Source organism: Erpetoichthys calabaricus, chromosome 3, assembly GCF_900747795.2.
Source record: "Erpetoichthys calabaricus chromosome 3, fErpCal1.3, whole genome shotgun sequence".
NCBI classification, from domain to species: Eukaryota; Metazoa; Chordata; class Cladistia; order Polypteriformes; family Polypteridae; genus Erpetoichthys; species Erpetoichthys calabaricus.
Genome location: NC_041396.2, coordinates 47,066,348 through 47,080,060, shown reverse-complemented (window position 1 = coordinate 47,080,060; position 13,713 = coordinate 47,066,348). Strand labels below are relative to the sequence as shown.

Below are 13,713 nucleotides of genomic sequence, written 5' to 3'. Positions count from 1 at the left end.
TGCATTTTACTCACCATAACAGAATATAAACAAGAAAGATTGCTGCTGAACTCACCGCAGCTATTAACCTGTTACTCCGCTAGTTTGATTTATAGTATTGTTGATTATTGCTACAATAGATTTAGTTAGTATATTCCAGAGCGAGCGTGCATCTCTTTAAATGTCTTGATCCACTTTCTGAGCTGCAAAACAAAATAGTGAATGTTAAACTGAAAGGAAAGCAAATGACTTGGTGCTTAAAGATCCAACTGACATTAGCATAATGCCTCATCTCATTCTCAAGCCTATTAATCCAATCCGGGATTGAAGGGTCCTAGAGCCTTTTATGACCGCACTGAACGCAATGCAGGGAATTGTTCTAGATTTGATCCAGATTCACTGCAGCGCCCACTCACACAAGAGCCAGTTTGGAATTGACATTTAATCTTACCTGCATATTTTTGGGAATGTGGGAGGAAACCTAATGCAGAGACATTGGACATTTGCAAGCTTCAAGGCCAGGAAATTGAATCAGTTTCAATAGTGATGAAAGATAAAAAGACACAATAAAGCAAGATCACAAAAGATATGAAAAACATGGAGAAACATTTCTGAGATTTATTTTGCCAGTAATCCTTTGCTCAAAATCTATTACAGAAGAAAGTCATCTAAAAAACATGTATTGCACTTGTGGGCCATCAGGGGGTGTACCAGCCACCCTACCCAATACAGACAGGCCCGGACACAAGTGCAGGTGCAACACCTTTATTTTTTGGTGTGAGAACAGCTTCCCACCCTTACAGCACAGCTCTTCAATAAAGAACCCCAGGTTCTTCCTTCGCCTTTGCACACTGCCACTCCTCCTCCCGCAAACTTTGTCCTCTTCCACCCAACTCTAGCTTCTGGAGTATTGGCTGCTGACTCCTTTTATAAGGCACTTGGAAGTGCTCCAAGTGCTTGTTGACTGGCTTCCAGGTGTGGCAGATGTGCTGCAACACAGGGCTCCAATATAGTCCAAGCACTGTCTGGCAGTGGCCACTGGCCCCAGCCAGGGTGGAGCTTCCAAGCTTCAAACCTGTGGCCGTACAGCAAGCCAGGGCGGCTGCCCTCTACTGTCCCAAGGAAGGTAATCCCCAGAACATAGTCTCTCCTCTGGTCCTTCCGATACAGGGGCATCACAGCCGGGCAAGTTTTCTGGCCATCCGTCACACACTGAATATTAATAGTAGTAATTATGTGAGGATATCCTCATTATTCATTCATCAGTTAATATTGCAGATCTTAAAATGTCTTGTTTGAAGATTAATTTGAAATGCTTGAGTTCCAATAATTTTTTAAGTTCATTTTTACCAGTATAATAAATCTAGAAAGATGTTTTAGCCTTTGTCTCTACAAATTAATTGGTGAAAAACATTTTAGCTGTTTATATTGCTGATGCACCAGTGAGATCAGATATTATTTTATGGATTGGGATGCACTGTTGTGTCAAGAAGATACCATTCCGTCTATAGCTACAAAACAAAGCCATAACTTTTAACATCTCTGTTCAAGACCAGTTTTAAGGGTTCACTTATTGACTTGTATTTTCTTTGCATTCTGATGATGCCGTCTTTAACTTAGCACTATTTAAGCCAATTTGTATTTATGTTATGTTATGTTACAGCCTTATTCCAAAATGGATTAAATTCATTTTTTTCCTCAGAATTCTACACACAACACCCCATAATGACAACGTGAAAAAAGTTTACTTGAGGTTTTTGCAAATTTATTAAAAAAAAACTGAGAAATCACATGTACATAAGTATTCACAGCCTTTGCTCAAAACTTTGTCGATGCACCTTTGGCAGCAATTACAGCCTCAAGTCTTTTTGAATATGATGCCACAAGCTTGGCACACCTATCCTTGGCCAGTTTCGCCCATTCCTCTTTGCAGCACCTCTCAAGTTCCATCAGGTTGGATGGGAAGCGTCGGTGCACAGCCATTTTAAGATCTCTCCAGAGATGTTCAATCGAATTCAAGTCTGGGCTCTGGCTGGGCCACTCAAGGACATTCACAGAGTTGTCCTGAAGCCACTCCTTTGATATCTCGGCTGTGTACTAAGGGTTGTTGTCCTTCTGAAAGATGAACCGTCGCCCCAGTCTGAGGTCAAGAGCGCTCTGGAGCAGGTTTTCATCCAGGATGTCTCTGTACATTGCTGCAGTCATCTTTCCCTTTATCCTGACTAGTCTCCCAGTCCCTGCCGCTGAAAAACATCCCCACAGCATGATGCTGCCACCACCATGCTTCACTGTAGGGATGGTATTGGCCTGGTGATGAGCGGTGCCTGGTTTCCTCCAAACGTGACGCCTGGCATTCACACCAAAGAGTTCAATCTTTGTCTCATCAGACCAGAGAATTTTCTTTCTCATGGTCTGAGAGTCCTTCAGGTGCCTTTTGGCAAACTCCATGCGGGCTGCTATGTGCCTTTTACTAAGGAGTGGCTTCCGTCTGGCCACTGATTGGTGGATTGCTGCAGAGATGGTTGTCCTTGTGGAAGGTTCTCTTCTCTCCACAGAGGACCTCTGGAGCTCTGACAGAGTGACCATCAGGTTCTTGGTCACCTCCCTGACTAAGGCCCTTCTCCTCCGATTGCTCAGTTTAGATGGCCGGCCAGCTCTAGGAAGAGTCCTGGTGATTTCAAACTTCTTCCACTTACGGATGATGGAGGCCACTGTGCTCATTGGGACCTTCAAAGCAGCAGAAATTTTTCTGTAACCTTCCCCAGATTTGTGCCTCAAGACAATCCTGTCTTGGAGGTCTTCAGACAATTCCTTTGACTTCATGCTTGGTTTGTGCTTTGACATGAACTGTCAACTGTGGGACCTTATATAGACAGGTGTGTGCCTTTCCAAATCATGTCCAATTTACCACAGGTGGACTCCAATTAAGCTGCAGAAACATCTCAAGGATGATCAGGGGAAACAGGATGCACCTGAGCTCAATTTTGAGCTTCATGGCAAAGGCTGTGAATACTTATGTACATGTGCTTTCTCAATTTTTTTATTTTTAATAAATTTGCAAAAATCTCAAACTTTTTTCACATTGTCATTATGGGGTGTTGTGTGTAGAATTCTGAGGAAAAAAATGAATTTAATCCATTTTGGAATAAGGCTGTAACATAACAAAATGTGGAAAAAGTGATACACTGTGAAAAAATTCACATATTACAGTGCATCCGGAAAGTAATTGTTGTGTTAAAGCAGCCTGAATTTTTCATTCTTGACTTTTAAACAGCTTTTCTTTGAGTTTTTAGCTTTACAGTTAAAGTGTAACCTAATTTTACCCAAATGGTTATTTAAATGATAGCTTTGTGTTTTAAGCTCTAAAATTCTGTTTTGGGTTATTGAATGACGATAGTTTTTTTGTTTAAAATAGGTTTCAGCCACATTCTGCCATACTTTTATGTCTTATACTTCACTTGCCTACTTGTTCACCGGGAAGCCCGCGATGAACACCAGTGCAGAAAGAAATATGGATCAGCGTGGGACGAATACTGCCGTCAAGTTCGGTACCGTATCATCCCTGGCATCTACTAGAGAACCACCTTAAAAGCAAATATAGTACTTACAAATGCTGTTTTCTCAGTTTATTTTTCAAAACCATAATTCAATTTGTTTTAGCAAAAGAAACAAGAAAGCTAAAAATGTATATTTTGTGCTACTGAAAACCACTTTGACAATTTTGTGTAATTCTGAGGGTCATTTGAGCTTAGGCAGCATGGCTAAACTGAATTTTTACTTAAGAGCTTCTCGGCAAAGCGTCTGCTCAGATTGATTTACGAATAAATGACGTGAATAGCAAAAAAGGTCTGTTTAATCGCACTGTATATTTAGATGTATATAAGTATATGTATGTGTGTGAGTGCGCGCGTATACGCTTTTTCCAAAGTGGCTTTAGAGCTATTGCTCTGCTAAGGAAATTGTTAACAATGGAACATGCAGTGCATCTATCTGTGTGACCTGCATTGCTTGCACTTTGTTGCAATGATAAAATATTGTAAATGTAATTTTTGATTTATTGTGATGAATTGTGTGTATAGATTTTCATTGTAATGCTTAAGATCGCTCAGGACACAGATTTTAAAACTACAGTTCACTTAAAATAGCAATTTACAGTTTTTCTGTACATATTTGTAGTATATGATATGGTGCATGGTTTTAACTTGTGGTAGTAAAATACTAAATTATATTTTAGTCTAATTTGTTGCTTTCTAAATATTAAACAGTTTACCTTTATAATTAATTTTACCAAGTAATTGGGCAGCAAAAGTTGTTAGTGGCAAATTTCAGCCCAGATAAAATTCTGTGTTTAATAAAAAAAGAAGGAAAAAAAAAAAAAAGTTTTTAAAATGTCTCACAGCTTTCTAGTATAAATCGCACACATTTGTGAACCTTGTTCAAACTATATTTTTGTATAAACAATGCATTAATTTCCACATGTACTTCACATCTTCACAGTACCCTACAGCTTTTTCTTTTTTTTCCTCTCACAAAATCTGTTTCCTGTGTGTTTTCATGTTGAATTATAGCATTCTAGGCAAAATTTGTCATACAAAAAATTGTAGTTAATACATAATTCAAATGAATTGATGACTAGCTTTGTAAATGTGTTCATGTGACTGAAGAAACTGTAAATAATGTATCCCATTTTAAATGTGAAGTTTTATCAGGTTGTTTTTCCCCCTTCATTTTAGAGTTTAGTTTATTTCTTATAAACATTCTTCCAATCCCCTGACTCCCCTCATCCCCCAGGGTTTTACAATTCTTTTACTTTATTTTTGTTTCTTGAGTGACCAGAATTAAGTCTACATAAACATTTGAATCCAAGTTTTCATGATATGAAGTAGCTTGTGCTTTGCTGCACCCTGGGTGCACTTTTATAAATGCAGACTGTAACTATTTTTATATTTTGTTACAAATAAACATTTACAAAAAGACTACATTGTATTTTTTCCATATTTTTTATTACTTCACAGTTCTGAAGAATTAACTTTCCCTTCAATAAGCATAATTTGGAATTTCAGTTGGTTCATTCATTCAGTTGGCACAGTAATGCAGTTCCTCTTCTTATCCACTGAGTGGCTGGTGCTTTAGTTGGTAAATTTAAGGAAGTTACAAAATTTGTAGATAACCCTGTAGATGAGAGATTTCCAGTTCTTTTTGATGTCTGATAAACTGGACATTCATAATGCATCTCTTTTGACCCCTCACCACTTAAGGCAAAAGATGAGTTTTCGTTTGACACCTAAGAAACAGCAATGGTGGGGAAAAATTAGCTGGGAAAAATCCGAGGACTGCCTGTCTACAACAGCATACATAATGCTTGGCTGATTCTCATAGTAAAGTCTGACTGAGCTTTTCTATTATCTCCTTAATTATTTCAGGGTTTTTTTTCCCTCCTGGATAATCTGCAGTTCACCTTCATACAAAGTACTGGTTGAGTTCTAGGGTGAATAAAGTGTGCTGATTCTAGAGTCATATACTGCAGAGGCTTTAGCTAATTTCCAAAGAGTTACCCAGGGCAGTGAATGTGGACCAAACTAAAGGAGGCGATATTTTAAAAATAAATTACGACTGCCATAATTTATTGTTGTGTGATTACTACAGCCAAGTGGTTTTAAAGCAAAGATTTCTACACTGATGTTAACTTCAGTGCACATGCGCTCATACAGCATTTGCTGTACATGAATACATACATTATGGCATGATACTACAGTATATACAATTTGAATAATACACATCAAGCCATAGCGAGTATGTGGAACATGTGCAGTACCTGCCTAGTCTTACCGGGCCAATGTCAAGAATGTATGTCTGGGTACAACCCGATAAAAAATTTTGCAGTGAAGAGCCGCAAAACTTGCTGCTACAAAGGCTATGCTCACAAGGCTTCTTCTTAAAACAGACATCACCAATTTCTCCATTCAATGCACTTGTAACCACCAAGGTTTCAGGGAGAGAGAGTAAAGAAGCGGAGCAAAAGGCTTGACGCCGAGACAAAATAAAAAGCTAAAATTGCTGTTATCAATTCATGAGTTGAGCAGCACAAGGTAACTGAAGCTTAATGATTTATTTGTATGTTGTAATGAACACTGTGACAGAAGAATCAGACAGTACAGAAGCTCTGAACCGCACAATGAAAAAAATTATAGGATAACCCTTGTCTCAAATGTACGTGAAAATATCTCATACGTACGGGGAAATTTCACGTACGTTTGGAATACTTCGGGGCTTAGTAATTCCAACTTTACCAAATCCATGGCACTTCAATTTGACGTTACTTCCATCTCTTGTAGCGCAGTGTTATAAACAGTGCATGGGTGGGCTTGTATTTATTAAAGGAGTGGGATGGTTGAAGTACATACAGTACAGTTGTCAGTTTGCACACTCTTAGGGAGCCCTTGAGGGGACATGGTGGTGTTTTTGTTTTTCTCTTGGAAACCATTTGGTGCTTACCACTCACTATCTCATACCCACCTCTTACCATAGCCTGTGTACCTGCTAAAATTGAGTGTGCACTGCATACGTTCTGATGAGCACCAAATACCATTGTGTCTGACTGTACATCATTTTCTGGAAATGGGAAATATTGGTAAACCATTTGTTTTACTCAAAGAGATTCAAATTGATTTAACTCTTTAGAGTGTATATTAAATGTTGCAGTCAACTGCAAGATGGTGTATTTTCTTTTTCCCATCACCGTAATCACAATAACATGATATGTTAGACCAGTGTTTCTCAACCTTTAAGTATTTGCGACCAGAGTTTTCGTAAGTTTTAATCATGCCCCCCTAACGTTTTTTTGAAACCCTAATAAAATTTATTCCTATATTTTTTGCTGCCGATACACCGCTACAAGTGTAAAATTTCCCAACGAATAGCGAAATTACGCCACATGTGGCAACATTCGCTCCCCCTTTCTTGTTACACTTTGAGAACCGCTGTGTTAGACAATTAATATACGAATATATTAATATTCAAATTTGGCTTTTTAACAAAGGCAGGATCTCTTGTATGAAAATAGTGAGAATTAAAAGTGGCCTAATTTGGATATAACTTTTCACACAAAGTTTAATACCACAGTCCACTGGTGTAGATAAGTGTGCCAAGTTTACCAGAGAATTAAACTAGTGTACTCACATTGAACTGGGCAAACTTCTCATGCAATGAATATATGAAGTGTTTATTCCTTTCCTAACTTGTGTAAATAAGCTAGCTGTGAACTGTAAGTAGATAGCGAGTAGTTAGCCAACTAATGTCATTTCCCTTTACTACACATTAGTACAGTGGTTAGTGCTGCTGCTTTGTGGATCCAACAACCTGTGCTTGAATGTGTAGCCTGCTTTTATAAATTTGCCCATATCCATTTCTGCAGAATGTAACTGTGTGCATCAAATTGTTCAGCGATATATTCTGTTTCTAGAAAAGGGTACAGTCGCATGCAGTGGTATCTGGTGAATTTATGGGGCACACACACAATATTAGCCAGTGCCACATTGAAGCACCTGGTGCATTAGATAGTAAATTGTACACACCAAAAAAAATTATACCATATCCCCTCAGGGGCTCTGTACGAGTGTGAAAATTGTTAACTGTAAACCTAAAAGTTGAAACCTAAACCATCCCACACTCCTTTAATAGATAACACTCCACATGCCTGCTTTTTATATCCCAACGCTACATAAGATGGAAGAGCCATAAAACTGAAGCGCCATGGCTTTGGTAAAGTCATAATTAGGTGGCCCTGAAGCACACATTTGTAATTTTTTCAATCTAACTTTATCTCACACATACTGTATGTGAAAGTATCCTGTATGTACTTGAAAACATCTTGTAAGTATGGGATATTTTCTTCGTACGTACGGGATAGGGGTTGTCTCATTTTTTTTTTTTTCTTCATTGTACGGTTCAGAGCTTCCATTAAGATGGACACAGACGTAAACCACTGCAGATACCTGACTCCACACATTTGAGAACAACTTCACTGCTATGATATCTTACTGTCATTTTGAATGTTATTATTATGGCATCACAACAGAAAACAGCTTAGGTAAGGATTTTGGTCTTTACTTAAACTATGTGTTAATATGCTGCAATTATACAGTATTCTTTGCATTCTCAATTAGTAATAATAATACATTTTATTTATATAGCGCCTTTCCCATGCTCAAGGCACAGTTATTCGTTTATGTGTCGTCAGCAGGTGGATGTTGTGCAGCCTCATCTGAGTTACTGGCTGCGTTAGGCAAATCTCATTTAGCTCTTCTTTTATCGGCTCTCTTAATGGCCATCCTTTTGACAAGTGGTCAAAACCTTTCCCATCAGCACTGGGTTCAAGGCTATAGGTGTCTGCTATCAGTGATGGGGATGCCTAAAATATTAATTTACCATTTTCAACATTAATTTCTTCTTGAAAATTACACACAGAAATGTGACCATTACCTGAAAGGGAAGAAAGTGTATCTCAGGAAATGGGCAGTGCTGCTGGTGAGGCTGCAGTTCCTTTAACGTCTGTGATACGGAATCCCACTGAGCTCCACTTAAGTACAAGCCGAACAGCAGCACACCATCTTCTGGAGGCGATGGGGCCTGGAAAAACAAAAGTTAGTTTCCTTGTCACTATATATCGTTTATTTGTTAATTTAACAATTTTTTGCAAATTCTAGCTGAGACAATATGACAAAATTAAAAATATTAGTGTCATTTTTGGTATTTGTACAGCTAGGTGTCTTTACAAATTGAACAAATCAACAATGAAGAATTCCACGTTTTTGTGTCCTCCAAGTTTTTGTGTCCACCTACTTGAAATGATTTGGCCAGGATCTTGGGCAGCAGCAAGATGTACTGGTACGTACTGTATCTAGTGCTATCCTAACACAGCATTGTTTTAAAGTTATTTTAACAGTTACTTGATGTCCATTTTCATGTTTAGTAGTGATGTGTAGTAAACGAATGAACTAGTCCTTTTGTACTTGTCTTGGTCTCTGAACGAATGTATTAGTTCATTAACATTAAAGAACAAATCTTTTTGAGGCATGTGCAGTGTGTGCCACGTTTTACATAACATTCTGTGACTGTTCAGTTATAGTCTTAACTTCACTTAAATGGAAATATCCTTTCAGTAAACTGTTTCAGCAAAAAAAGTCATGACGACAACTAGCCAATGACTGACTTGGTAGATGACACCAAGCACCTCCCACTGATCGGTTCACTCTGACTGAGTGACTATGACCATCTTAGTACACTGACTGACTGACTGAATGAACCAGTATGACCACCTACTGATCTACAGAACCACTGCAAGTTCATTCATGAACTGCAGACAAGACACTCCCAGTACAGTACACTGAACTAGTCCACCAAAAGAATCAGTTTGTGTACTCAACGGAGGAATGGACTGCAGACAGGGGGCCTGCAGTACATTGAATCTCAGTTCAGCCATGATATTCAGTAGGTACGGGAGACTGCATCAGAAAGGATGGGATATACAAGAAGGAAATTGCAGGAGATTACTCCAAAATTGAAATCCAATTTTATTTAGTCATATTTCAATGTTTTCATAGTTTTCTCATGATGTGTGCACAATTCTAAGGTTCTGTTTGCACAATTCTTTTTTTTTTCTTTTCTATTGTTGAAATTTTATGGATTATCAAAATTCAGTAAAGACGATTATTATTAAATATTATTATCGTGTGGATTACTTATTTTGTTGCTTGCTTTTTATATTGTTTGTATGGTTTGGTGGTGTTAGTTGTTACACTGTTACGGTACTGTTCCAGATTTTAAACTAGAATAGAGCTTGATGTTTTTGAAGTGAATGAATCTGTAATTCAAAGATTCAAATCATTTTGGTGAACTGAATGAAATTAATTGAATCACTAAAAAGAATCATTTTGCATATCACTAATGCTTAGTCTTTTGAAACTGTGCCCAAAGTAATAACAGAATGGGTGTTGTTGGGAGCCAATTATGGGGCACACATTTCACCGAGCTGTTGGGTCGAGTGCCGCTGCGCAGGATACGGCGGTGTTTTACATCGGATGTGTAGAAAGGCTCTCTGTGATTTGGACTGAAGCACCAAAACCCTAACGGTGATAACAGAAGAATCCCCCACATCCATACAGTTTATAGTTTTCTGGAAGCATTGGAGTTGCTCGATAAACTCTTTGGAAGTCTCGTGAGTATGTTACCCACGCCAGTACAGAAGAAGTGCCTGATGCTAAGAATGTGTAGTTTAAGGCATCTTCCCAAGTTGCAGTGTTTTACACATTCAAACTTAGCAATGTATGTAATAGCATTCAAAACAAATAATAAAGAAAACTATGTCCACCCCAGTATTATTTTTTTTACGCAACAACACCCTATAGATATGTAAACGTGTTCAATAACGTTGGTTATATTTCCATTCATCCACCCATCCATCTTCATAACCTGCTTATCCAGCTGGTCAGTTAGCAGAAGTTCTCAAGATCATTCTTTTTTTTATTTTTAATTTTAATTTTATTGATTTTATTAAAATCAAATAACATTTCATACACAACTCAAGTTTTACAAAAAAAAAATGTCTAAAACAAATCAACCCCCAATGAGAAAGAGAGCTAGGCCAGCAGTGTAAAACTTAAAGCTAGTAAAAATAAGTAAATAGATAAATTAATAAATAAATAAAGAGAAATGGAGTAAAAGAGGGGAGAAAACCTGCTTCCTCGATTTAAATGTTTATTCTAAAATGTTAGTGATTAGATCCTGCCAGGTTCTGAAAAAGTTCTGCACAGATCCTTTAAGTGCGAATTTGATTTTTTTCCAGTTTCAAATAGCATATAACATCAGTTACCCACTGACTTATTAGAGGAGAGTTAGGATTCTTCCAGTTGACCAAGATAAGTCTGCGTGCCAAAAGTGTGGTAAAGGCAATCACAGTTTGTTTGGCCTTCTCCATTTTAAGCCCATCTGGGAGCCCACCAAACACAGATGTTAATGGGTTAGGAGAGATTGTGACACCAAGGATGTCTGAAAGGTATTTAAAGATTTTGGTCCAGAATGATGTTAATTTGGTGCAGGCCCAAAACATGTGACCCAGTGAGGCTGGGACTTGACTGCAGCGTTCGCAGGTTGGATCTTGCCCTGGAAACATTTTGGACAATTTTAAACAAGACAGATGTGCTCGATATATAATTTTAAATTGAATAATTGTATGCTTTGCGCATATGGAGTAAATTCTCTGCATTGCTACCTTCCACTCCTTGTCTGATGAGTGAGAGATCCTTTTCCTATTGTCCGCTTGGATCTTTGAAAGGGAGGGACTGTAAAATGTTTTTATATATTGCAGAAATGCTGTCTGAGTCCTCGAAACTAAGCAATATTTTTTTCTGGCATAGAGGTGTGGATTGGGGGGGAGGGTGGGAGTGAGGAGAATTGGGCAGGTTCAGTTTAACAAAGTTTTCAATTTGAAGATAGTGAAATAAATGTGAAATAATGTGAAAGTTAAATTTGGAGTGTAATTGTTCGTAGGATGCAAAGACGTTGTTTATGTACAGATCTCTTAAGTGATTTAATCCCAAATGTTTTCCAGACATTAAAAACTGCATATGTTTTCGAGGGTTGAAAAGGTGGTTCTCGTGCAGAGGTGCCACCGATAAACGATTCTCTATCTTAAAACATTTCCTACATTGATTCCATATTCTGAAGCACAATTGGGCTATTAGTAAATTAACGATGCCTTGTATTTACTGAGGTGCAAAGCAAGGAATATAAAGAAGTACTGCAGGATTTTATTTCTATTGCAGACCAAGTTCATTGTTGTGGATTCGGTGACTGCAGGTTTTTGTTCCAGTCGGCTTCACACTGAGCAAGTCAAGTTTACCTTTAATGAAATGTAATTTGCTGTCTTTGTATTAATCTACAGTGAAATACGTTTAACGCGAAAACGCTTAAGATGAAATATCGGTTAACACGAAATAATACAACGGTCCCGACAAACTACTATGTATTTTCATGTATTTTCGCTTAACACGAAAAGATTTCCCTTCTGGGAATGAACAAAATACGGAAAACACCAGCCGCGCAGGCGAGATTTAAGAGGGGTGTGAAATGAAAGAGAGGTGGTTTCACATGTTTTGTAGAAAGGAGGCTCACTTGGCTTTGAAATACCCTCGGAATAGCCTGTGACACGAGCCAATTTTGTTTATCTAAGCTACTTTCACCCTCCACCCCTACAAACGCCACACAAAAACATCTCATCTCTCATCAATTAGCTTTGGAATTCGGTGACGAGTACATCGTAGTGTGAGTAAAAATCAGTGAGTTTGGTTCGCATTTTTTTTTTCTATTTTAGAAGAATTTTTTTTACGAGCACAATGGCAAAGAGCTCAGGGGGAAAGCAAACTGCTATTTCGCTTAAAATGAAGATGGAGCTTCTTAAGGCTGTTGATCAAAAACAGAAGACGAAAACAGAAATCTGTATAGATTTTGATATTGCTATCTCTACATTATCAACAATACAGTAATTAAAAAAAAAAAAAGAGAGCAAATTACGGAAATGTTTGAACGGAGTAAGTTTGAGCCAGAGCGAAAATGGATGAGAACGGCCAAGCACGAGGATTTAGAGACGGCTTTACTTGTTTGGTTCAAACAAGCGAGATCTCAGAATGCTCCCATTTTTATTAAATACATGCATATATACATATCTATGTAAATAAAATGTACTCTAATAAACTTAATTTTGTTGAATATACTGCATGTTTTTTTTTTTTTTGTAATATCCTTTAACACGAAATTCTTTTAACATGAAAAAATATTTCAGTCCCCTCAGTTTCGTGTTAAACGATTTTCACTGTATATATAGAATTGTGCATTGCATTAGTGTTAGAACTTCATTGATATGAAACTTTAAACTACTTTTATTTTTTACCATATCTTTCGATACATAATGCTGGTCATTTTCTTTTCAATTCACTGTTTCTGTGTAGTTTGTTGTCTTAATTATATCTGAATAGTGACATTTAATGACAAGCATAGCAGTCACAAGGGAAAGCGACATTAAAGGGCAACTACTTAGGCGTTACCAGTTTGTGTGCATACTAGTAAATAATGTCCTTAATAAGCAGAAGAATACCAAGAAATTAAAAAGAATTTGTATTTCAATTCCTGCTTCATTCAGAAAAAGAAATGACCAGTGTGCAATTTCTGAATTGGTACAAAGAATAGAAACTGGCAAGTAACATCTTTCTTAATTGATGAGTCCAATTAAAAGAAGAAACTGACTGAAATGAAAACGTGCAGTGATTTGGGGGGCTTCAGGACTGAACTAGAGAACAAGTAACCTCTTTAGTATTTAGAGTTTTAGAAATGTCAGGGATTCAGAAAGCATTTAGACCCCTTTACTTTCTGAACACTTCATTGTGTTGTAGATTTAATTTTAAATGGGAACCTTTGCCATTTTTGCCTTTCAGGCTGTACTCAGTAACACATAATGACAAAGTGAAAGCATGTTTGCAGAAAGGTTTGTAAATTTATTAAAAAAATTTTTTAAAAACTGTCATTTTGAATTGCAAACCGGCCACTCCCCCACATTCATTGGTTCAAAAAGTGACTCCCAGCAGGCTTTTAGTTTCCTGCTGTGACAGACGATTGGGGACCTTGCCCCACCAGGAGGCCTAGAGAGTGGAAGGACCGAGAGAGAGGCAATACCTTCCCCGG

At 37.7% G+C, this 13,713-nt stretch overlaps 2 protein-coding genes across 2 annotated transcripts in view; one reads left to right on the top strand and one right to left on the bottom strand.

The window, feature by feature from the left end:
- The window catches only part of lbr (lamin B receptor), an 85,389-nt gene extending 81,148 nt beyond the window's left edge, over positions 1-4,241 (top strand). The window contains exon 15 of the mRNA XM_028796755.2: positions 3,395-4,241. Coding sequence (XP_028652588.1) covers positions 3,395-3,555 — 161 coding nt within the window. The 3' untranslated portion in view covers positions 3,556-4,241. The remainder of the gene's footprint in view (positions 1-3,394) is intronic.
- A 563-nt stretch (positions 4,242-4,804) lies between these two features.
- LOC114649281 (dynein axonemal heavy chain 6-like) overlaps positions 4,805-13,713 on the bottom strand; it is a 217,343-nt gene continuing 208,434 nt past the window's right edge. Inside the window, exons 77-78 of the mRNA XM_051924685.1 lie at positions 8,461-8,607; positions 4,805-5,263 (exon numbers count right to left, since the gene is read on the bottom strand). Coding sequence (XP_051780645.1) covers positions 5,048-5,263; positions 8,461-8,607 — 363 coding nt within the window. The 3' untranslated portion in view covers positions 4,805-5,047. The remainder of the gene's footprint in view (positions 5,264-8,460; positions 8,608-13,713) is intronic.